This window comes from Bufo gargarizans, chromosome 5 (genome assembly GCF_014858855.1).
Source record: "Bufo gargarizans isolate SCDJY-AF-19 chromosome 5, ASM1485885v1, whole genome shotgun sequence".
Classification (NCBI taxonomy): domain Eukaryota; kingdom Metazoa; phylum Chordata; class Amphibia; order Anura; family Bufonidae; genus Bufo; species Bufo gargarizans.
In genome coordinates, this window is record NC_058084.1 from 94987112 (window position 1) to 95011818 (window position 24707).

The 24707-nt window shown below is 41.5% G+C and overlaps 1 protein-coding gene across 1 annotated transcript in view; it reads left to right on the plus strand.

The window, feature by feature from the left end:
* Positions 1-24707, plus strand: part of ATP6V1H (ATPase H+ transporting V1 subunit H) — a 147802-nt gene that overhangs the window by 83235 nt on the left and 39860 nt on the right. The window contains exons 12-13 of the mRNA XM_044294499.1: positions 12642-12767; positions 19632-19733. Of these exons, the coding sequence (XP_044150434.1) occupies positions 12642-12767; positions 19632-19733 (228 nt within the window). The remainder of the gene's footprint in view (positions 1-12641; positions 12768-19631; positions 19734-24707) is intronic.

Here is a 24707-nt window from a genome sequence, read left to right on the forward strand (position 1 = left end):
TTCTCACGAAAAATATTCTACAGTTTTTAAACCAGCACCTGGATCTAAATACTTTTGTCATTGCATGTAATTAAACATTTTGTATAGCTACTGAGTTATTCAATAAAATGTATCTGTATAGGACCCTACTCCAGCAGTCAGATAAGTAAGTTCTCTTAGGGTTAGTAAATACAAAAACTAACTCCAGCAATTCATATAACTCTTAAAATCATATACTTTATTCTCAATCCTTAAAAATAAATGGATGGATGGACAAACAAGACAATAATCACTGAGGAACCACTCAGATAGTTCCACAGTAGGCACTTAACAAGATACCAGGGGATAGGAAAAAAGAGAAAAACTGTCCCTATTACCTTTCCCTGGTCTAATGCTCAGCCCAGGGACGACCCCTGATGGTGGGGACTCTCTGTCCTCGAACCTGGACTGTTTCAATCCTCACACAGCCCTAGCACTGTGGCATTAGAATGTAGAAAGGTACTTGGATAAGTGCCTAAGGTGGACAGATAAAGAAAAACAAAACACAATACGTACACCCTGCCCTAAATTAAAGCGATGGACTGTGTATACAGCCCTAGTGCTGAGATATGGCAGCTCACCAGGTACACAGTACATCATTAAATAAACAGATAAACATACGTAATATACACCAACGCGTTTGCCCCACTTTATGGGATCATCAGGGGGTTAGTAAGTTTGGGTGTCGGATAGCCGTATTGATATACTGATATCAGTTATAGTAAATAAGATAACAGCACGATAATTAGAGGGACCACTTGTTAATACTAGGAGAAGGTCTCATTAAATAAGACCTAGTGCAGACAGTTAGGTAGAAACAGTTAGAAGATATGCCAAAGGTCATTATCCAGTGTGGTTGGATTTCAATGCCGGCATGGTCTCTGTGTGCACCTCAAGAATCCTGTGGTATATTGGATAGTCTCGATGAACATGGATAACATTCAGTCGTACGTTTCAAAATTTGGACATCCCTGCTCCTCCATAGGCCCATGATATGGACCCCTTAATTTCTTATTTCTTTGTCCTGCTCACTGAGATGGCCGCACATGCTCTGTTTCATCTTTCAACTCTCTTCTGAGCTGTGATGGGGAGAGCATGGACACGCCTCCTGAGCTGCAGTAGTAAAGACTCCCCATTGAGCTGTCAGCTTGATATAATTCTAGGAGAGCAATGAATGGGGAGATCTCGGAATCCATGTGAGGTACAGGGCTGGTTCTAGCTTTGTTAGAAAGTGGTTGTCATGTACTATATGATGTCTAATTTTAATTTTTTACATTATTCGTGGAATAACCCCATAAACCCCATTAAATACTCATTTCCGGTCTTTCCACAACATTTCTATTGGATTAAGGCCAGAACTTTGACATGGCCATTTCATAACTTAAGTTTACTTGTCTTCAACCATTCTTTGGTAGAACGACTTGTGTGGAATTTGATGATATGATTCAAAATTCATTGTTCCATCAATAGAGGCAAGCCGTCCTGGCTCAGATGCAGCAAAACATGCCCGAGCCATGTTGAGTGGTAATACATGTGATGACAGAGTAATTTATTGGTCTATTTAATCGCTACTTAGAATGGTTAGGAGAATGCAGCTAATTCTTCGATGCGATACAGTTGGTCAAGTTTAAGTAACCTTTGGGAGATGTCAAGACATTGTGTGGACCCCTATAGAGGTGGAATGAGAATTTTTGTAGCTTCCAATAGAAAAGACAGAAGGTTTTGGTTCTGCACACCCAGTGAGTCTCCCGACTAGTTGAGAAACATCAAAGGTAGCTTGGGAAGCGATAAACATATTGATTTTTATAACTCCAAAACCTCAGTCCAATAAGGAGTGAGTTTGTTGCAAGACCACCAGGTGTGTAGATACATCCCCCTCTCTCTACCACATCCACAACACGTTTCAGAAATTGTCTGGTACCATTTATTAGCCTTAACAGGGTAATGTACCAACGAGAAATTATTTTCTAGGCATTCTCTTGTAGTCTTATGCAAGAGAATGGGCAGTATGGGTGTCTATAGATGCATGAAATTGCTGTGGCAGGAAGGCTAACTCCTAAATCCTTTTCCCTAAGAGATAGAAAAGCTTGTTTTGAAGGTTCACTTTGAGATTAATATGTAGTAGGTGCAGCAATGGCACTAAAGCAGCCATACTATTGGGCTGTGTGTACAATACTAGTTTATGAACTCTTGAGTCTGCACTTTATAGTACCTACCTAAAAATAAATTTTTTGCACTTTATTATCCTGCAGTTCAGTCACCACCACTGTGTTGGTGTTTTTTTTTTTTTTAACCCCATTTAGTTTCTTTGTGTATGCCAATCATGTCTGTAATACATGTTTAATACAAATGTGATACTATAATAATGATAGATGTGTGATTGGCTTGTTATTTATTGTTGAACCACATATACTTCTATTGGTGTTCTCTTTAAATAAGAGGCTGCCCACTCACACCTGATTGACAGTCTCATTGATTGAAAACACCCAACTCTGATTTCACTTCAATTGTCCGCTAATCCTAAAGGTTTGCATACTTTTTCCACTAACAGACATGTGATACTGGATCATTTTCCTCAATAAATAAATGGGTGTAATATTTTTGACACATTTGTTTGCTTTTCTTATCTGTATTTACTTCTAGGACTTGTGAACATCTGATGTAATTTTAGGTCAAATTTATGCAGAAATATAGAAAGTTCCCAAACTTTTAAGCACCACTGCATGAATGCCGTCATGGATCTACACATCAACCAAAATATACTACATGATGGTATTCTTTCCTTCATTATAGTTAGAAAACAATAATACATTTGTAATTTAACATTTTGTAATTTAACCATCAACTGTTTGTGATCACATTTCTGGAAGTTTATTTTATGGTGTTTTTTTTTTTGATAGTAACAGCCTGGAGATGGAGGTTAAAAATGATTAATGGTAGTAATGCTCAGGTGTTATCCTGAGTCATATGTCATTTTTGTATTTTAGAAGGATATATTTAATTAGTAGTAAGTTGTATTACTATCATATTTTACGTTAGTAACGTATACAGTACGTACAGTAGAGTCTTTCAGCTAGTTTTCCTAGTAGGACAGCAGGCTTACAATATGCCTACTCAGCATTGTCTGAACTCAGTTGCTTTATAGTAGTTACCGGTTAGTCTTCATAGTCCTGTGCTTGTTTATAATGGGCTATTAAAAATCCCACAGATTACAATATCAGATTACAAAAAGGTAATTCCACCTTGGGACTTCTTAAGCATAGAAATATAAATATTAATGCTTTGCCACCATGTGGCTACTCATCATACAGTTGACCATGGAACAATTGGTGATTGATCATGAGAAGTGGGACCAAAACGATATCTGGATCTCTCCGTGAGCCGATAATGAACTCTGTTGCCTTATATCCAGGAGAAAGATCCAGTAATTCCACTTTTAGGCAGTTGGGGAGCTGTCCCTATCCGCCTAAAAGCGGAGTAGTTGCCCCGAAAGGGAATTACAGATTAGGGTACAGCCACCGATAACTGGGGCCGCCCCTTTCAGGGCGTCTACTCCGCTTTTAGGCAGGGTGAGTATAGATGGATAGGGACAGCTCCCCAACTGCCTAAAAGCGGAATTACTGGATCTTTCTCTGGATATAAGGCAACAGAGTTCTTCATCGGCTCACCACCAAGGAGAGCTGATATTGTTTTGGTCCCACTTCTCATGATCAATCTCCAATAGTTCCGTGGTCAACTGTATCGTGAGTAGCCACATGGTGGCAAAGCGTTAATATTCATATTTCTATGCTTAAGAAGTCCCAAGGTGGAATTACCTTTTTGTAATCTTCATATTCATTATTATTTATATGTGGGCTTTTTTATAGATCAAATAAAGGTAAAGTTTTAAGGGGAAATTATTACATTTCAGTGATTTTGTTGTTTAGTCACCCCCAGGGACATATTGTGTTTTTTAAGTGATTTTTTTTTTTTTGTTTATAATTGGCATTGATTTGATCAATCCCTAGCTGCCAAGAGCTACTTAATGAAAGTTGGAGCGCTCATTAATATTCACTCCACATCCAGGTTCTGTCACTATTCCTAGTCTCAGACTTATGAACAACTTTAGGTAGCAGAAGATTTAAGGATAATTGGTTGCTTAGCTCCAGACTGGATTAGAAGAGTTATAAATATCGTTGGCTCTCCGGTAACTGTCATTAAGGTGCAGCTCACTTATCTTACAAATTGACGTGTTTACTGGACCAGTTTACAGGACAAGATTTTTCTTTGTTAGGGTTCTGCCATTTTTATAAATGGCACCATCTTTATACTTGTTGCTTGTTCTAGCTCTTTTACATCTCAATGAATTACTAAATGGGCTCAAAAACAGCAGCAATGTCCTTGTTTGTTTTCCAGTTAACTAAAGCTGGTTGTAGACTGTAGCATTTTTCTTGACCAAATTAAACCATCTTGTAATTGTGAGATTTGGGTATAAGGTTTTGCTCCATAATATAATTATCCAATCAATTATTGTGATCGACCAGCCAGATTACAGAAAACATCCCTACGAAGCAGCCAATAAAAGTGATAATACGTCCAATGAATGGTAATAGTTTTCACTTTGTATAGATTATATGAAAAGAATAAAATGATCCAAGCAAACCAAAACATCATTACCAATTTTACCTAGACGGGAAAAAAAAAAACTCGTGACTCCTCAATGGCAAGGGGATTATTCGGGGATCAGTGTAAGGGTACTTTCACACTAGCGTTTTTTTTTTTTCCTGGCATAGTGTTACGTCAAAAGGGCTCTATTCCAGAAAATAACTGATCAGGGATATCCCAATGCATTCTGAATGGATAGAAATCCGTTCAGTTTGCATCAGTATGCCTTCCATTCAGTCACTGTCAGGCGTTTTGGTCGGACATAATACCGCAGCATGCTGCGATATTATGTCCGTCCAAAATGCCTGCATTAATTCCCATTGACTTGCATTAATGTCGGTTCCAGCATTGCAAAACAACTGAAGGACCGATGCGTCCTTCCGGTCTGCACATGAGCAGACCGGGAAAACTGTGAAAAAGACTGCAAGATGGATCCGTCCATCCGCATGACAAGAGCAGAGACGGATCCGTTCTTGCAATGCATTTGTAGACGGATCCGCACCCGGATACGTCTACAAATGCTGTCAGTTGTCTGTGCAGTCGGAGTCAAGGAGTCGGAGTCAGAGGCAATTTTGGGTACCTGAAGTCGGTAAAAAATGAACCGACTCCTACAAGATTTAGATTGGAATAAATAAAAAAAATGCAAGTTTAAATGTCCCAATTCACAAAAAGTTATAATTAATTACCGTATTTTTTGCCCTATAAGACCTAGGTTTTTGAGGAGGAAAATGAGAAAAAAAAATATTTTGAACCAAAAGGTGTGCTTTTGGTGGGTTTTGAACTAATGGTGGTCTGTGGATGGCACTGTTATGGGGGCATCTGGGGGTGGCACTGTTATGGGGGCATCTGGGGGTGGCACTGTTATGGGGGCATCTGGGGGTGGCACTTATGGGGGATCATTTTGGGGGCATCTGCGGGTGACACATATACAGCATCTTATCTTATGTGTCATCTACAGATCCCCCCCATAACAGTGTCCCTGTGTAGTGAATGGGGGCCGGCATCTGTTTCTGTAATGGCAGCGGGGCCTGGTGCCTGCTTCATTCATAAAGTGGGTGGAGCAGTCGTGTGACGTAGTGAGCTACGCTACGAGCGCCCGCCCGGCCTCCTGACTGCCAAGAAGTTAGTAGTAAGTAGTACAGCACTAGATTTAAGATGATTGGAATACTTTAACAATACCCACAAGTTAGATATGATTACCGTATTCTACAGTGAGCGGGGCCCGGTGTAGTAGAATACAGTGACTGCACCGGGCCCCTGCTGCCATTGCAGAAACAGATGCCGGCCCCCATTCACTACACAGGGACACTGTTATGTGTAGCCCCAGCCCCTCCTCCCTCTCAGACTATTCACCAGACGGTCGCAGCATTCGCCCCATAAGGCGCACTGCTATTTTTCCCCCATTTTGCGAAAAATACGGTACTTCTCTACTGTAAGAATAAAGGCCTATGCATGCAGTGCAAAACGAACACGTTAAGTAACCATGAAGAAGCATGCTTTTCATATGCTTCACTATATGGCACGCAACGCACAAGGAGCGGCAATACTTATACTTTCCATTGTGTTGTGTTCCGCTGTTACAGGGAATGCAACGCCCATGGTTAACCTAGCCTCTTACTGATAACCGATTAAGTAAATGTTTTTTGCAGGACTAGAGACACTTGTATAAGTGAAGGGAATGGATAGTCAATAGTTCAAGACTGAAGCTGTAAACCATTTGAAAAACTGCTGTCATTCAGCTAAGGCTATAAAAACTTGTAAACTCAGATTGTTAGCTTAAACTTTAAACTTGACTATGGAATTCTACTAGGGAAATCATGTTTTACAATAAATGCCCCTTCCCCTGCCCCTTCCTGGATCCTCCCACTGCCCTATCTTCAGCAGAAGATCAGCACACAAAGGAGAAAGAAGCAGCTTCCTAGCCAGTAGTTCTGTGGTAATGACATGTTTGTGTTGCCTTTCTTTCCTTCAAGGAATGTATAAAATACATTCGCATATTAAATACAGAGCAGTCAGAGTCGGAAGTACCAAAAACTGAGGAGTCGGAGCATTTATCTACCGACTTCACAGCCCACTTGTCACACTGATCAGCGCATCCGGCAGGCAGCTCCGACGACGGAACTGCCTGTCGGATCACACTAACGCTAGTGTGAACGTACCCGAATTTCATTCGTTTCTATTACTAGACTCGGTGGACTGTACTTTTTTTTTTTTTTTTACTGTATGGAATACAGTACAAGTATAGGTATATAACAGAACATTCTTCTGAAGTATACTTGCAACAGGCTCAGACAATATGTGAACATAGCTTTAGTTATCTATTGTAATACCATTAAGGAAACGTGTGTCTAATATATTTTTTAAAAGGTTTGTCCCATTGGAGGATATACTTATGTAGTTGCACATGGAAGCAGTATAATACTACATCAAATCTGATTTCCTGGGGTTAGAAAAGCTGCATCTGTATTGATCAACTGATATACATAGTTTTTGCCACTCCTCCTACCTTTTGTGGGGGATTCCGAAGGATGAGTTTATATTTGTGTTTGAGGTCCTGCAGTTCTCTCAGATTTCATGGCAGGACTAGTGCTGCATTCATTTTTTTTTTTCTTGCTGACAGGCTACCTTGTAGCCAGCACCTTTGGAATCCTGGCAGACCCCTACAAGACAGCTCATCAGCAAGACTGATCTTGCACTAAAAGGTCACAAAATTTTCAGAAAACTTTTGATTTGTCATGGACACACAAAAAAAGGTTTTGATTGGTGAGTGTCTGAGTTCTGAGCCCCCCAGTCACCTGAGGGGTTAGTTGGTAATCTTTTTATACAGCAGGTTCTTATGGACACGGCGATACCTAATATGTATCCTTTTTTTAAATGTATTTAAGTTTTACACAATAACAGCATTTTTTTAAACCATTTTTTAAAACCATATTCTGACAGTCATAGTTTTTATTTATTTTTTGGGCGATTTGTCTTAGGTAGGGTCTCATTTTTTGCGGGATGAGATGACTGTTTGATTGGTATGATTTCTGGTGCGTATGTCTTTTTGATCGCTTGGTATTACACTTTGTGATGTAAGGTGACAAAAAAAAATGGCTTTTTTGACAGCATTTTTATTTATTTTTTATTGTTTTTCCGATGTTCACCTGAGGGGTTAAGTCATGTGGTATTTTTATAGAGCAGGTTGTTACGGTTGCGGCGATACCTATGTCTATTTAGTGTCTCCATAATCTGAGAGCATAGTTTTATTTTTTGGGAGATTGTCTTAGGTAGGAGCTCAACTTTTGGGGGTCTGATCCTCTTTACAATGCATTACAATACTTCTGTATTGTAATGCATTGGCTGTAAGTATATTACACACTGTAATACACTTACAGCTTCCTGCCTGAGAGATCCAGGGGGCTGGATCTCACAGGCTGTCACGGAAGGCAGCCACGATGCTGCTGTGTCCCCGTCACAGCAGGGTGGGGACCCGATGGCCACCCCACACCCGGCAGGATCCTGCACGTGCCGCGGTCAGCACTGACCACGGCATTGCAAGGGATAATGTGCCGGCATTGGTGTTTTCACCGATGCCGGGGCATACAGCAGGGGTCCGGCTATCAGTGACTGCCAGACCCCTGCAGCTGACCAGGCGGGCGCAGCTCCGGCGCCTGCCCGATCAAAGCGCCGTACATGTATGGCGGTGGGATTTCGGACCCACTTTCCAGCGCCGTGTACATGTACGGCGCTGGTATCCTACGGGTTAAGCACTCCCCACCCATCTGCCCAGGGTATCTAACCAGAGTATAAATATAGCTGGTTCCTACACTGCCCTGAATACTGTAAGCTTACTGTTTGTTAGGCCCAGGAGAGGCAGTTCTGGTAGTGTTGGTTACCCATCTGCAGAAGCCACCTTGATGTTGGTAAATGGGGCCCATTCATCAAAAATGTGCGTAAAGAGCTTCCATTTTTCATGTATAGTAGGTATATTAACACTGTAATCCAGAATAATCCTTAATCCCTAGTTCTATTGGTTGCTGCCTTTTTTCTCTCCAAATGATAGAAGTAATAGTGTGATATACAGTAATACCCGCATGAACAATCTGTAAACACATAGGGAAAAGCGCTTCAAGAAGCACTCCTAGATTTTTATTTTCTTTCTTTGCCTACAGAGTGCAGGATGAGCCAATGTTAAAGAATAAGATAAAGATAAAGTGTACACATACCCCACATCCCCTGACGAAGCCACCGAGCGTGGCAAAACATGTCGGGAGGGGTGGTATGGCGTCTTGTGTTTTAAACAGTGTCAGGCATGTTTAGGGAGTTGCATCCAAACCGTACGCTGCAGAGGCAGCACTAGACATTGAGGAGTGGAGTAAAGCGAGCCACATCAACCATCAGAGTGCAAATAGTGACCTCTATGGAGATAAAAGAGTAGTCAGAAACAACAAAAAAGCGGAGAGTACAGCTCAGAGAAAGTGATCTGAGTGAATTAGAGGCAGCCCTGCAAATAGTTACAAGACTAGCAACATTGTTTAACTAATGTTCTACCTGAGCACAAAGGCTGAACGATTATAGGACCCCAGCAGGAGTGTAAAATCTGCCACTACACCGCTTGTGCTTATAAACAAAGTATCAGCACGAGGATTGCAAGTGTAAACATTACCCCACAAAAATAAGTGGGAGGAACTGCACCCCATAGGAGTTACACTTAATAAAAGGCGAACGCAACTACACACTCTAATTGTGTCCCATGCAATACCTGACACTGACAATTTTAATAGATTATTTTTCTGTAAAGTGTTTGTTTCTTTCAAATTTAATTTTAAACCAATAACTAATAAATAAATATTTTTATTTTCAGTTAGGGACCCCTACAGGGATTTTGGTCCTAATAGACCATTGATGCATTATTTTTCTCCGTGGGTGTCTCCTTCTCCCCTTGCTGTAGCGCAGTCCAATCACAAAGGAGAGCGTCATAGCCAGGGAGATTAATTAACAGACTACAGAGCTATACAGAGTAGTGTGGGGAGGGTAGGGGCCTGAGAGCTGCCAGGAGGGATTTAATTGGTGATATCATCCTGTAGTTCGCAGGAAGTCAGCCACAAAAGACCGAGTTCCTGTTTACACATTAGAGCAATGCGTCAAACGTGAGATCGCATGACCAGGTTCCCTTAATGAAAAGGTTAAAAATGTATGGATGCAATGGATTTAGGATGAGACAAATTACACTGCTTGAATACTGGTGGTGAGTTATGACTCCCCACACATAGGGGAGGGAGGAGCGTTCAGAGCACAGAGGGTGTTACAAAGCAGTGCTCCAAGGATTCAGCCCTGCTCCCTTGTGCTCCAGCTTGCTCATTTGCATATCGATAAAAACGCAGATATCTCTGCAACTGTTTAGCATAGAGACAAAAGTAAGGTATAGTTTTAATAATATTGTTTTAACCTGGTTTAAAGAGGCTCTGAGAGCATGATCAACCCTATTAATCACTAACAGATTGTGTATACGAATAGTGCGAAGGATCCACCGCTAGTGCAGGGCTTTATTAAGACCAGTGTCTAAAATGCCAGTCTTACATCTACTACAGAACCTATCGATTCAGCAGGACCGGCTGACAGTCCAGTGTATATGGTGGTCTCCTGACTAGTGTTGGTCGTGTACCAAAGTGCTTGTGTGCTCTGGTGCTCGAGTAGAACACTTCCTGATGCTCGTGTGCTCTACAGAGTACAGTAGTAAGTATTCAGTATACAGCAGAAGTCTCATATTTAAAAAAATAAATAAAATTGTAACTGGCCATGCAGCTCTATAGTGTAGTGGTTAACATTCTGGGCTTTATTGTAGAAGGTTGTGAGTTCGAATCCCGCCAGAAACTTTTCAGAAATAGAGGCTAAATTAAATTTAAATACACCGACTCGAGCATCGTGCTTGAGCACACGCGATATTCGGCCGATCACCGCGATGTGCCGAGCATAGCAATGCTTGAGACAAACTGGTGTTCGGCCGATCATGCTTGCCCAACACTACTCCTGACTCTTTCCAACTGCAGACATTGGGGTGGGGGAGGATCTATCGTGGTGAATTTCCATATACCTTATGCTTTGTTCTCATGGGAGTTATGGCATCGAATTATGTCCCATCTATTGAGAACACCTTCACTCTTAGGCGAGCCATGCATGTACAGGTCCTTCTCAAAAAATTAGCATCTTGTGATAAAGTTCATTATTTTCTGTAATGTACTAATAAACATTAGAATTTCATATATTTTAGATTCATTACACACCAACTGAAGTAGTTCAAGCCTTTTATTGTTTTAATATTGATGATTTTGGCATACAGCTCATGAAAACCCAAATTTCCTATCTCCAAAAATTAGCATATTTCATCCGACCAATAAAAGAAAAGTGTTTTTAATACAAAAAAAGTCAACCTTCAAATAATTATGTTCAGTTATGCACTCAATACTTGGTCGGGAATCCTTTTGCAGAAATGACTGCTTCAATGCGGCGTGGCATGGAGGCAATCAGCCTGTGGCACTGCTGAGGTGTTATGGAGGCCCAGGATGCTTCGATAGCGGCCTTAAGCTCATCCAGAGTGTTGGGTCTTGCGTCTCTCAACTTTCTCTTCCCAATATCCCACAGATTCTCTATGGGGTTCAGGTCAGGAGAGTTGGCAGGCCAATTGAGCACAGTAATACCATGGTCAGTAAACCATTTACCAGTGGTTTTGGCACTGTGAGCAGGTGCCAGGTCGTGCTGAAAAATGAAATCTTCATCTCCATAAAGCTTTTCAGCATATGGAAGCATGAAGTGCTCCAAAATCTCCTGATAGCTAGCTGCATTGACCCTGCCCTTGATAAAACACAGTAGACCAACACCAGCAGCTGACATGGCACCCCAGACCATCACTGACTGTGGGTACTTGACACTGGACTTCAGGCATTTTGGCATTTCCCTCTCCCCAGTCTTCCTCCAGACTCTGGCACCTTGATTTCCGAATGACATGCAACAGTCCAGTGCTGCTTCTCTGTAGCCCAGGTCAGGCACTTCTGCCGCTGTTTCTGGTTCAAAAGTGGCTTGACCTGGGGAATGCGGCACCTGTAGCCCATTTCCTGCACACGCCTGTACACGGTGGCTCTGGATGTTTCTACTCCAGACTCAGTCCACTGCTTCCGCAGGTCCCCCAAGGTCTGGAATCGGTCCTGCTCCACAATCTTCCTCAGGGTCCGGTCACCTCTTCTCGTTGTGCAGCGTTTTCTGCCACACTTTTTCCTTCCCACAGACTTCCCACTGAGGTGCCTTGATACAGCACTCTGGGAACAGCCTATTCGTTCAGAAATTTCTTTCTGTGTCTTACCCTCTTGCTTGAGGGTGTCAATGATGGCCTTCTGGACAGCAGTCAGGTCAGCAGTCTTACCCATGATTGCGGTTTTGAGTAATGAACCAGGCTGGGAGTTTTTAAAAGCCTCAGGAATCTTTTGCAGGTGTTTAGAGTTAATTAGTTGATTCAGATGATTAGGTTAATAGCTTGTTTAGAGAACCTTTTCATGATATGCTAATTTTTTGAGATAGGAATTTGGGGTTTTCATGAGCTGTATGCCAAAATCATCAATATTAAAACAATAAAAGGCTTGAACTACTTCAGTTGGTGTGTAATGAATCTAAAATATATGAAAGTCTAATGTTTATCAGTACATTACAGAAAATAATGAACTTTATCACAATATGCTAATTTTTTGAGAAGGACCTGTATATGTATTGGGAGAGGAATGAGCAAAGCTATTTTATTTTGTAGATAAAATTTACATGGCATCTGTTTCTGTCTCTTTATAGATTTTTTATTATTGACTGTGATATTATGAGCTGTGCTATTAATATGCCATATTGTGGCCTGTTTAATTTGTGGAATAAACAATACCAGTTGGCAAGCGTATCTATTATGTGTATAAACCTGCTACCGTGCTGTTAAGAGGCTAATTTTTTTCCTTCCTTTACAGCTCGTTTGATGAGTACAGTTCTGAACTGAAGTCTGGAAGATTGGAATGGAGCCCAGTCCACAAATCCGAGAAGTTTTGGAGAGAGAACGCCGCAAGACTAAATGAAAAGAACTATGAGCTCTTGAAGTAAGCATTAGTTCAGTGCAGAGAACTTAAAGGGGTTGTGCAGCCAGTACATATTGATGACTTATCTTCAGGATAGGTTATCAATATCTAATTGGCGGGGATCTGACTCCCAGCACCTTTGCCAATCTGCTGTTTGCGCATAGTAATCTCCAGAACGGAGCAGTATTTGTACAAGTGCCGCCTCCTCTTCAAACAGCTGATCAGGGGGCTGCCAGGAGTTGGATTTCCACCGACCAGAAATTTAATAAATATATATATACATATATATATATATATATATATATACACACAGTACAGACCAAAAGTTTGGACACACCTTCTCATTCAAAGAGTTTTCTTTATTTTCATGACTATGAAAATTGTAGATTCACACTGAAGGCATCAAAACTATGAATTAACACATGTGGAATTATATACATAACAAAAAAGTGTGAAACAACTGAAAATATGTCATATTCTAGGTTCTTCAAAGTAGCCACCTTTTACTTTGATTTACTGCTTTGCACACTCTTGGCATTCTCTTGATGAGCTTCAAAAGGTAGTCACCTGAAATGTCTTGAAGGAGTTCCCAGAGATGCTTAGCACTTGTTGACCCTTTTGCCTTCACTCTGCGGTCCAGCTCACCCCAAACCATCTCGATTGGGTTTAGGTCCGGTGACTGTGGAGACCAGTTCATCTGGCGCAGCATCCCATCACTCTCCTTCATGGTCAAATAGCCCTTACACAGCCTGGAGGTGTGTTTGGGGTCATTGTCCTGTTGAAAAATAAATGATGGTCCAACTAAAAGCAAACCGGATGGAATAGCATGCCGCTGCAAGATGCTGTGGTAGCCATGCTGGTTCAGTATGCCTTCAATTTTGAATAAATCCCCAACAGTGTCACCAGCAAAGCATCCCCACACCATCACACCTCCTCCTCCATGCTTCACGGTGGGAACCAGGCACGTAGAGTCCATCGGTTCACCTTTTCTGTGTCGCACAAAGACACGGTGGTTGGAACCAAAGATCTTAAATTTGGACTCATCAGACCAAAGCACAGATTTCCACTGGTCTAATGTCCATTCCTTGTGTTCTTTAGCCCAAACAAGTCTCTTCTGCTTGTTGCCTGTCCTTAGCAGTGGTTTCCTAGCAGATATTCTACCATGAAGGCCTGATTCACATAGTCTCCTCTTAACAGTTGTTCTAGAGATGTCTGCTGCTAGAACTCTGTGTGGCATTGACCTGGTCTCTAATCTGAGCTGCTGTTAACCTGCGATTTCTGAGGCTGGTGACTCGGATGAACTTATCCTCCGCAGCAGAGGTGACTCTTGGTCTTCCTTTCCTGGGGCGGTCCGCATGTGAGCCAGTTTCTATGTAGCGCTTGATGGTTTTTGTGACTGCACTTGGGGACACTTTGAAAGTTTTCCCAATTTTTCAGACTGACTGACCTTCATTCCTTAAAGTAATGATGGCCACTCGTTTTTCTTTACTTAGCTGCTTTTTTCTTGCCATAATCCAAATTCTAACAGTCTATTCAGTAGGACTATCAGCTGTGTATATCCACCTGACTTCTCCACAACGCAACTGATGGTCCCAACCCCATTTATAAGGCAAGAAATCCCACTTATTAAACCTGACAGGGCACACCTGTGAAGTGAAAACCATTTCAGGTGACTACCTCTTGAAGCTCATCAAGAGAATGCCAAGAGTGTGCTAAGCAGTAATCAAAGCAAAAGGTGGCTACTTTGAAGAACTTAGAATATGACATATTTTCAGTTGTTTCACACTTTTTTGTTATGTATAGAATTCCACATGTGTTAATTCATAGTTTTGATGCCTTCAGTGTGAATCTACAATTTTCATAGTCATGAAAATAAAGAAAACTCTTTGAATGAGAAGGTGTGTCCAAACTTTTGGTCTGTACTATATATATATATTCCGTATTTTTCGCTGTGTGTGTGTGTATATATGTGTGTGTGTGTGTGTGTATATATGTGTGTGTGTGTGTGTGTGTGTGTATATATATATATATATATATATATATATATGCAGCCAGGTCCATAAATCTTGGGACATCAACACAATTCTAAAATTTTTGGCTCTATGCACCACCACAATGGATTTGAAATGAAACAAAAAAGATGTGCTTTAACTGCAGACTGTCGGCTTTAATTTGAGGGTATTTACATCCAAATCAGGTGAACTGTGTAGGAATTACAGCAGTTCGCATATGTGCCTCCCACTTGTTAAGGGGCCAAAAGTAATGGGACAATTGACTTCTCAGCTGTTCCATAGCCAGGTGTGTGTTATTCCCTCATTATCCCAATTACAATGAGTAGATAAAAGTTCCAGAGTTCATTCCAAGTGTGCTATTTGCATTTGGAATCTGTTGCTGTCAACTCTCAAGATGAGATCCAAAGAGCTGTCACTATCAGTGAAGCAAGCCATCATTAGGCTGAAAAAACAAAACAAACCCATCAGAGAGATAGCAAAAACATTCGGCGTGGCTAAAACAACTTTTTGGAACATCCTTAAAAAGAAGGAATGCAACGGTGAGCTCAGCAACACCAAAAGACCCGGAAGACCATGGAAAACAACTGTGGTGGATGACCGAAAAATTCTTTCCCTGGTGAATAAAACATCCTTCACAACAGTTGGCCAGATCAAGAACACTCTCCAGGAGGTAGGTGTATGTGTGTTAAAGTCCACAATCAAGAGAAGACTTCACCAGAGTGAATACAGAGGGTTCACCACAAGATGTAAACCATTGGGGAGCCTCAAAAACAGGAAGGCCAGATTAGAGTTTGCCAAACGACATCTAAAAAAGCCTTCACAGTTCTGGAACAACATCCTATAGACAGATGATACCAAGATCAACTTGTACTAGACTGATGGGAAGAGAAAAGTATAGAGAAGGAAAGGAACTGCTCATGATCCTAAGCATACCACCTCATCAGTGAAGCATGGTGGTGGTGGTGTCATGGCGTGGCCATGTATGGCTGCCAATGGAACTGGTTCTCTTGTATTTATTGATGATGTGACTGCTGACAAAAGCAGCAGGATGAATTCTGAAGTGTTTCGGGCAATATTATCTGCTCCTATACAGCCAAATGCTTCAGAACTCATCGGACGGCGCTTCACAGTGCAGATGGACAATGACCCAAAGCATACTGCAAAAGCAACCAAAGAGTTTTTTAAGGGAAAGAAGTGAAATGTTCTGCAATGGCCAAGTCAATCACCTGACTTGAATCCTATTGAGCATGCATTTCACTTTCTAAAGACAAAACTGAAGGGGAAATGCCCCAAGAACAGGCAGGAACTGAAGACAGTTGCAGTAGAGGCCTGGCAGAGCATCACCAGGGATGAAACCCAGCGTCTGGTGATATCTATGTGTTCCAGTCTTCAGGCTGTAGTTGACTGCAAAGGATTTGCAACCAAGTGTTAAAAATTGAAAGTTTGATTTATGGTTCTTATTCTGTCCCATTACTTTTGGTCCCTTAACAAGTGGGAGGCACATATGCAAACTGTTGTAATTCCCACACTGTTGACCTGATTTGGATGTAAATACCCTCAAATTAAAGCTGACAGTCTGCAGTCAAAGCACATCTTGTTTGTTTAACTTCAAATCCATTGTGGTGGTGTATAGAGCCAAAAATGTTAGGATTGTGTCGGTGTCCCAATATTTATGGACCCGACTGTGTGTGTGTATATGTGTGTATATGTGTGTATATGTGTGTATATGTGTGTGTGTGTGTGTATATATATATATATATATATATATATATATATATATATATAATCTCTCTATCTATATATATATATTAGGGGTGGGCGATATAGGCCATATGCAATATAAATTTGGATTTTGTGCATATCGCCGGACCGCGATATGACCACGGAGCGGTAGTCAAGATCGGTTACCATGGCAGCCAGGAGTCACGCTACTGAAGTCCTGGCTGCCATGGTATGTTAGTGAGCAGCATTATACTCACGTGCGCCGTGGCCGCCGGTCGCTCCTTCTTCTGTCTGTGCGGCGCATTGCTAATGCTTATAGCATTAGCAATGCGCCGCACAGACCTATGAGAAGGAGCGCCCGGCGGCCACGGCGCACGTGAGTATAATGCTGCTCACTAACATACCATGGCAGCCAGGACTTCAGTAGCGTCCTTGCTGCCATGGTAACCGATCGGAGCCCCAGCATTACACTGGGACTCTGATCGGAACTGCCCACTGCCACCAATGATGGGGGGGAGGAGGGGGACCCTGTGGCCACTGCCACCAATGATTAATACTGGGGAGGGAGGGGGGGTGGGTTTGAGTTACCAGAGGGGGCTGATAAGAGGGAGAGGCTGGGGGGCAGATCAGAGGCTGGGGGGCTGATCAGGGCCTGAGGGGCACATGAGAGGCTGGGGGGCGGATCAGGGGCTGGGGGGCTGATCAGTGCCTGGGGAGCACATGAGATTCTGGGGGGCTGATCAGAGCCTGGGGGGCACATGAGAGGCCGGGGGGCGGATCAGAGGCTGGTTGCCATGGTCAGCTCCCTGCTGTTGTGTGCACAAAGCACAGGGCAGCAGGGAGAGTGTAAAGTCCTATTCACCCTAATAGAGCTCTGTTAGGGTGAATAGAGCTCTATTAGGGAGAATATGACAAGGGTTCTAGCCCTTAAGGAGGCTAATAGTTATTAAATAAAAAGTGAAAAAAAAAAAAAAAGTTTAGAACCCCCCCCCCCCCCCCCCCAATATAGAAAATAATATATTGCGATATATATCGCATATCGCCCATGCTTAAAATTATGTGGCAATATAGATTTTAGGCCATATCGCCCTAACTTATATATATTATATATAAATTGGGATGAGTGAATTGACTTCGGATGAAACATTTTAGAATGTATTCGCTCCGATGAGCCGTAGTTAGTACTTCGAAAAGTACTTCGCAAAGTCTCGCGAGACTTCGGGTAATAACTGAAAAAAATATTTTCTACTGTAATGAACCTTTTACCGAACTCTGGTTGGGTTCCAAGGTACCACATTCAGATTTGTATTTTTTCCTTTTAACTAAATTTTCAATGTTTTGATGCTAATAACCAATAACTGAAGGAAGATCTATAATATGGATTCTTTAGCTATGGTCACGCAGGGCTAAACTTGGTGCAACCACCTGTTTTCATAACCTGCTTCCCTTGTCTAAAGACACCTTTTTTGGATTTTGGCAGGATCCCTCAGCTACTGACAGACCTTTATTGTTATTTCTGATGGCAATGGTCAAGCTACCAACATGGAGAAGATAAAATTAATAATATGATAAAAGTTTTGCATTTGGGCTTTTACACTGGTAAGGCTAAGTTCACACCTCAGTGATTTGGTCAGTTATTTCCATCAGCTATTGTTAACCAAAACCAGGAGTGAAGCCTTGCAGCGATAAGGTGTAATGGAAAGATCTGCACCTGTTCTGTGTTTTTTGACCTGCACCTGGTTTAGGGCTTGTTCACACGACCGTATGGCTTTTTCAGTGTTTTGCGGACCGTTTTTCACAAATCCGTTCCGTTTTTTGTTTCCTTTTCGGTTCCGTTTTTCCGTTCCGTTTTTCTGTAGGGCCTATACAGTATACAGTAATCACATAGAAAAAATTGGGCTGGGCATAACCTTTTCAATAGATGGTTCTGCAAAAAACGGAACTGATGCGGAAGACATACGGATGCATTTCTGTATGTGTTCCGTTTTTTTTTTGGCGGACCCATTGACTTGAATGGAGCCACGGACCGTGATTTGCGTACAAGAATAGGACAAGACTCAAAATCTAGTGGAACGGAACTGCGGACATACGGAAACGGTATGCTCACGGAGTACATTCCGGTTTTTTTGCGGACCCATTGAGATGAATGGTACCCTATTCGGAACGCAATAAACGGCCCGTATACGGAACGCAAAAAACGTTCGTGTGAACGAGCCCTTAGGCTCACAATAACTGAAGGAAATAACTGACCAAATAACTGAAGTGTGAACTTGCCCTAACTGGTTTATCATAAATGACTGGAGGATCTGTTTAAGCTTCTTTTATAAAAATACATATTTTTTTTTCAGTTACCTGACATACTCTGAGCTGTAGACCTTTTTATTTGTTAAAAGTGAAATTTTATGATGAGAACAGAAGGTGATGTGTTCACTGCATGTCTTAACATGCCCTTTAACAAGTCTATAGCTGATAACTCTGAGTATAATGGACACATACTATTTATTAAAATCATGTCGAGGGCAGTGTATAATTTAAGAAAATGAAAACATGCTCAATGTTAAAATGTTCTGCTCTGCCACTCTGGTGGTCTCATTCCCGCCGCTTTGATCCCCGCTGGGCCTGCAGCAGTGATGTGATGCTGCAACCAGTCGCCGGCTTCAGTGGTGGCTGAACTGATGAAAGTAATGTCATCCGTTCAGGCCCAGCAGGGATCAGAGTAATAACAATTCCAGCATCTTTTCTTAGATCTGTGTCGTGCCATTTTCCTACTATTAACCCTAAATATGAATAAATTGAGAACTCTTTTTTTTTATAAGCGTTCCACTTGTCAGAGTGGTGTTTCTCGGCACTGTCAGCACCCACTGTACAGCGTCAGCCAGTTGTTTTCTTATTCATTAATTTCTACTGTGGAACATCACAACAGAGAGTCCTATGAAACGATGCACCAAAATTGTGATTTTATTTTATGAGAAATAGAAGTATCCACCAAAATAAAAAGTTATGGAGAGGTGACAGGCCCTCTTAGTGCACCAGTTGTATTGTATATTAAAGCTCAGAAAATATTGACCTGATGAATGTGTGATGTACACATCCGGTAACGAGATCCTTTTGAAGACTTCTTTAATGGACCTCTCCTCTAATCCTTTTGTAGAATCCTAACAAAGCTTTTGGAAGTCTCTGATGACCCACAAGTCCTTGCTGTGGCTGCCCATGATGTCGGAGAATACGTACGACATTACCCAAGAGGAAAGAGGTAAGCGTGTTATAGTGACTCCTTACTATGACATTGAAAAGGTCGTCTGAGTGTTTAACTTTCCATACGTGACCTTTTATGCTGTAAACCTGTATTGGGATAGAATTTAAGTTTGTTCTTGTCTATGTGCACTGTACACCTTGTTAGTATAGTTACTGTAACGCTGTGTTTATATGGTGGTTGTAATACCTATTGTACACCTGGTTTATCTCCATATGTTGTATACCTTAATTAATGTTCAGAAAACTCCTATACTTTAATTTCTTCAGATTTAGGCTACTTTCACACTAGCGTTCGATCGGATCCGTTCTGAACGGATCCGATCATAATAATGCAGATGGAGGCTCCGTTCAGAACGGATCCATCTGCATTATTTTTAGCATATAACAGCTAAGTGTGAAAATAGCCTCGTACGGATCCGTCCAGACTTTGAATTTAAAGTCAATGGGGGACGGATCCACCTGAAGATTGAGCCATATTGTGGCATCTTCAAACGGATCCGTCCCCATTGACTTACATTGTAAGTCTGGGCGGATCCGCACGGATCCGCACGCCTCCGCACGGCCAGGCGGACACCCGAACGCTGCAAGCAGCGTTCAGCTGTCCGCCTGTCCGTGCGGAGGCGAGCGGAGCGGAGGCTGAACGCCGCCAGACTGATGCAGTCTGAGCGGATCCGCTCCATTCAGACTGCATCAGGGCTGGACGGCTGCGTTCGGGTCCGCTCGTGAGCCCCTTCAAACGGAGCTCACGAGCGGACCGACGAACGCTAGTGTGAAAGTAGCCTTAGATATGCACATATTTTGTATTTTTTGTCTATGGTCTTTGCACTGTTGTCTTTTTATTCTATGTGTGTGTGTGTGTATATATATATATATATATATATATATATATATATATATATATATATATATATATATATATATATATATTTATTTATTTATTTTTATCACTGCATTGGAAACGTAGGATGATATTGTTCTGTTATATTTTACAACCTTATATTGGTATAATGACATTGCTGACTGCCCACTGAGTATATACGGTACGTCCTATCTGCATATGCCCCTTGCAGATAACATGTATATAAACGTTCAGGCAGCGCTTGAATCTCAGCGCTGGGATTAAAGCTCCTGCAATCTGGCAGGAGTAGGCGGTGTCCCGGCTGTGATACAAGGAGAAGACAGGAGCGGTTTATTACTGTTTCTGTCTTCTCCTGAGGTGGGAGGACAGCACTACAGGAGCACATGGGGGAGAGCAGGAAACTGAGCCGCTTCCTCTGTTAGTCTCGGTGGTCACGTGATCGCCAGAGGTGTCTGGGGCAGGAGCAGAGCTGCACGGTCTAAGGAGACTCTGATCAGCTCTGCCTGTGTGCCAAAAAAAAAATACTAATTTAAAAATAAATAATAAGTGCAGTTGCTAACAGAAACGGTCACCATAGTCGCCCCGTTCGCTCAAGCCTATACATGTTATATATCAAAACAGTCGTCAAAAAATAGGGAACCCATTGCAATAACTAATTTGTGTCAGTTTTAATATTTAAGAAATAAAAAGCTATAATTAAAAATATATTTTTTAATAATAACTAGCGGGTTTTCGTCCAAATTAAACTTAAATCCAAATTAAACCTAAAAAAAAATCTCTAAAATACATTCTAATAAAGTTTTAAGTGTCAAGTAAAAAAAATAATAAAAAATAATCTCTAAAATTATTTTGGTAGTGAAACAAATAAAAAAAAAAAAAGCTACGGTCGCTAAACCACCACATGCACAAAATCACAAAAAGTTGCCTGCACATTTAGGCCTTTTTTGGGCCTGGTCATGAAAGGGTTAAAGTTAAATTGAATTAATACATCATCTGATTGGTGGGGTCTGACTCCTGGAACCACTGCTGACCTGTTGTTTGAAGATGCTTCATCGGTCACATGGACTAGGCGCCGCTCAGTTCCATTAACATTTTTGGAAGAAAGTATCTTTTTATCTTGACAGAAGATAAAAGCATCCAACATATGTTCAAAAATACTTTTTGCATATTTTCTAAGTTTTCTATGATAACTAACATGAGAAGTACAGAAAATAGATGCGGGCATATGTGGCCCTAAGTTGGAATCCTCACCAATGCCTGGGAAAAAATAATTTTGTTGATGCTTAGTTAATGGGGAAAGTCAGACGACTTTTGATTAATTAATCCAAAATTCAGTCTGAAAAAGTTTAAATATTTACAGATCTCCACAGCCTTTGTTAGTGGCATCAAAGTGCCGTCCGTTTTAATGATGCCAAGGCAGCATGTGCCACCTCACTGTTTGAACTATCTGTCGAATGGGCAATCATTCATTGACTTTCCTAATGTGATCTCAATTACTTTTCCCCTCTTATCACTTACAGGTTCGCGCCCCATTACCATGGTGACTAAAATATTAATTATTTTAGTCAATATGGTAATGGGGCGTGGCCTGTCTTGTATAGATGGCGCTCACGCACTGAAAATACTGAAAATGATTAATTTTATTTGATAATACAAACTTGACAATGCCAGGCAGCTGTGGACAGGCTTGTAAAAATGCAATCGGAGATGAGGTATAATGGATAGATTTGCACCCGTTTTTTGACCTGAACCTTATTTTGGCTAACAATCACTGATAGAAATAACTGACCAAATACTGAACAAAACTCTGACCTAAGGGTTCATGCATACGAACGTATTCTCTTTCCATGTCCGTTCCGGGTTTTTTTTGCGGACCGTATGCGGAACTATTTACTTCAATGGGTCAGCAAAAAAAATAATTACTCCGTGCGCATTCAGTTTCCGTATGTCTGTATTTCCATTCTTCAAAAAAATAGAACAAGTCCTGTTATTGTCTGCATTACGGACAAGGATAGTACTGTTCTATTAGGGGCCAGCTATTACGTTCGGCAAAATACAGAATGCACACAGATGTCATCCGTATTTTTTGCGGCCCGCCAAATACATAGTCATGTGCATGAGCCCTAAGGGTAAGGTTCTAGAGCCAGTACTTTTGGTTTTTCTTGTCAGGGCAATTGCCCTTATGCCCTGCCTTATGTACAGAATAGTTCATTCAATCTATACTCCCTATAACTTACTAGAGCAGTGTTTCCCAACCAGTGTGCCTCCAGCTGTTGCAAAACTACAACTCCCAGCATGCCTGGACAGCCTTTGGCTGTGCGGGCATGCTGGGAGTTGTAGTTTTGCAACAGCTGGAGGCACACTGGTTGGGAAACACTGTACTAGAGCACCATCCCAACTATATGTGTTGTCTTTGGAGTTGATCAATGATTTATACATTTTTTTAAAGGGACACTTCCATCAGAAAGGAGTATTTTATTAAACAAAATTAAATTTTCATAGAAAATATTTTTCTTTAGCGTTTTTGCCTTTTTTTTTTTTTCATCTCAGTAAGTACTATGCCTATAAAAATGTAATACAAAATACTGTACTTCTGTAGCAGTCATTATAATGAGATAAAACGCACATGTAGGTAGGGATCCTATTGTTATTTTAATGCTGCTGTGAGGGAAAGATGTTATCTGAAGGGTAATTTTCATCATAATATTATGTGTAGACTTGGGATAACCGTACCGTAGCTTGATTGTTCTCTCTATAGATAAAGATGCTAACTGAAGAGCATTGAACGTGGGTCTCATGCACACGACCGTTCAGTTATTTGGGGTCCGCGGAACGGGCGGCCCATTGTAGAAATGCCTATTCTTGTCTGCAAAACGGACAAGAATAGGACATGCTATATTTTTTGGGCGGGGCCACGGAATGGAGCAACAGATGCGGACAGCACAAAGAGTGCTGTCCGCATCTATTGCGGCCCCATTGAATTGAATGGGTCCGCACCCGAGCCGCAAAAAATGCGTCTCGGATGCGGACCACAACAACGGTAATAATACCTAATCGGTCAGAAAATTAGTAACTATGCTGTTACTGGGGTACTCAGAAATATCAATGAACACCTTAAATTAATGAGTACAATGAATCCCATTTGGTTATAAAATTTATATAGTCTTTATTAGAAAATCAAAGTATGAACATGATTACATCACTTATAACAATAAATTGTAAAAGTAGTACCAAGCCATTAAAGTGAAGCTAGCTAATAGCTAAAGAGCCTATTTATAAAGTGTGACTATTCTCATAGAAAGGGATCATCAAGGTCAAATCACTGCAAGATGGTAGACTCAGTGAAGCTATATATCTGGGGTGCACTAGGAATATTATACTAGAAGCAGTCACCCATATAACAATGTAAAAGAGACTATCACCTGAACCGTGGGCATTATGCAGATTTATGGAGCTAAGGTCTGAAGCTACTAACCGTGTGATGAAATGTGGAACCTGTCAAGAGGGGTCAAGAAATGGGCTCTGGATCTCCCCGACGTACGTTTCGCCGTTCTGCGTCCTCAGGAGGAGTCGTGTGCACGAGGCCTTACCAGTGTAATGTGTGATGCTCTATTTCAGTCACTCATCCCATTCCCTCCCTGGCCGCGGTAAATCGTCTGACTAAAGGTGGCCATACACAGTAGATCGAACTTGGTTGATGGCTCAACATCCGGTAAACATTCGTTTTGCAGACAAAGCCATGCACATTTTAGTCCACATTAGTCATTACTGCCATGGACAAATGATCTTTCTCGGAAAATTCTTTCACTAAAGATTTTTCGTCTGAGGAAAGTTGCGATCGACTTCTTTTTCAGACGATAATGCTTTGTCAACGGTCAGCTAAAACGATCGTTCATTGTTAAATTTAAATCGGCAAACCTTCGTTTGGGTGAAATTGGCCATTTTGATCAACCGTAGACTAATGCATATGGCCACCTTGAGAAAGTCAAGCAAGGCTGTGCGTTGTGCTGAAAGACCAAACAAAGGAGGAAGGTAAACCCCAAGGACAGGAAGTACAATGCACAGTGATGTCAAAGAATGATATCCAGAAAACTATCCACTGTTTGTGTATTT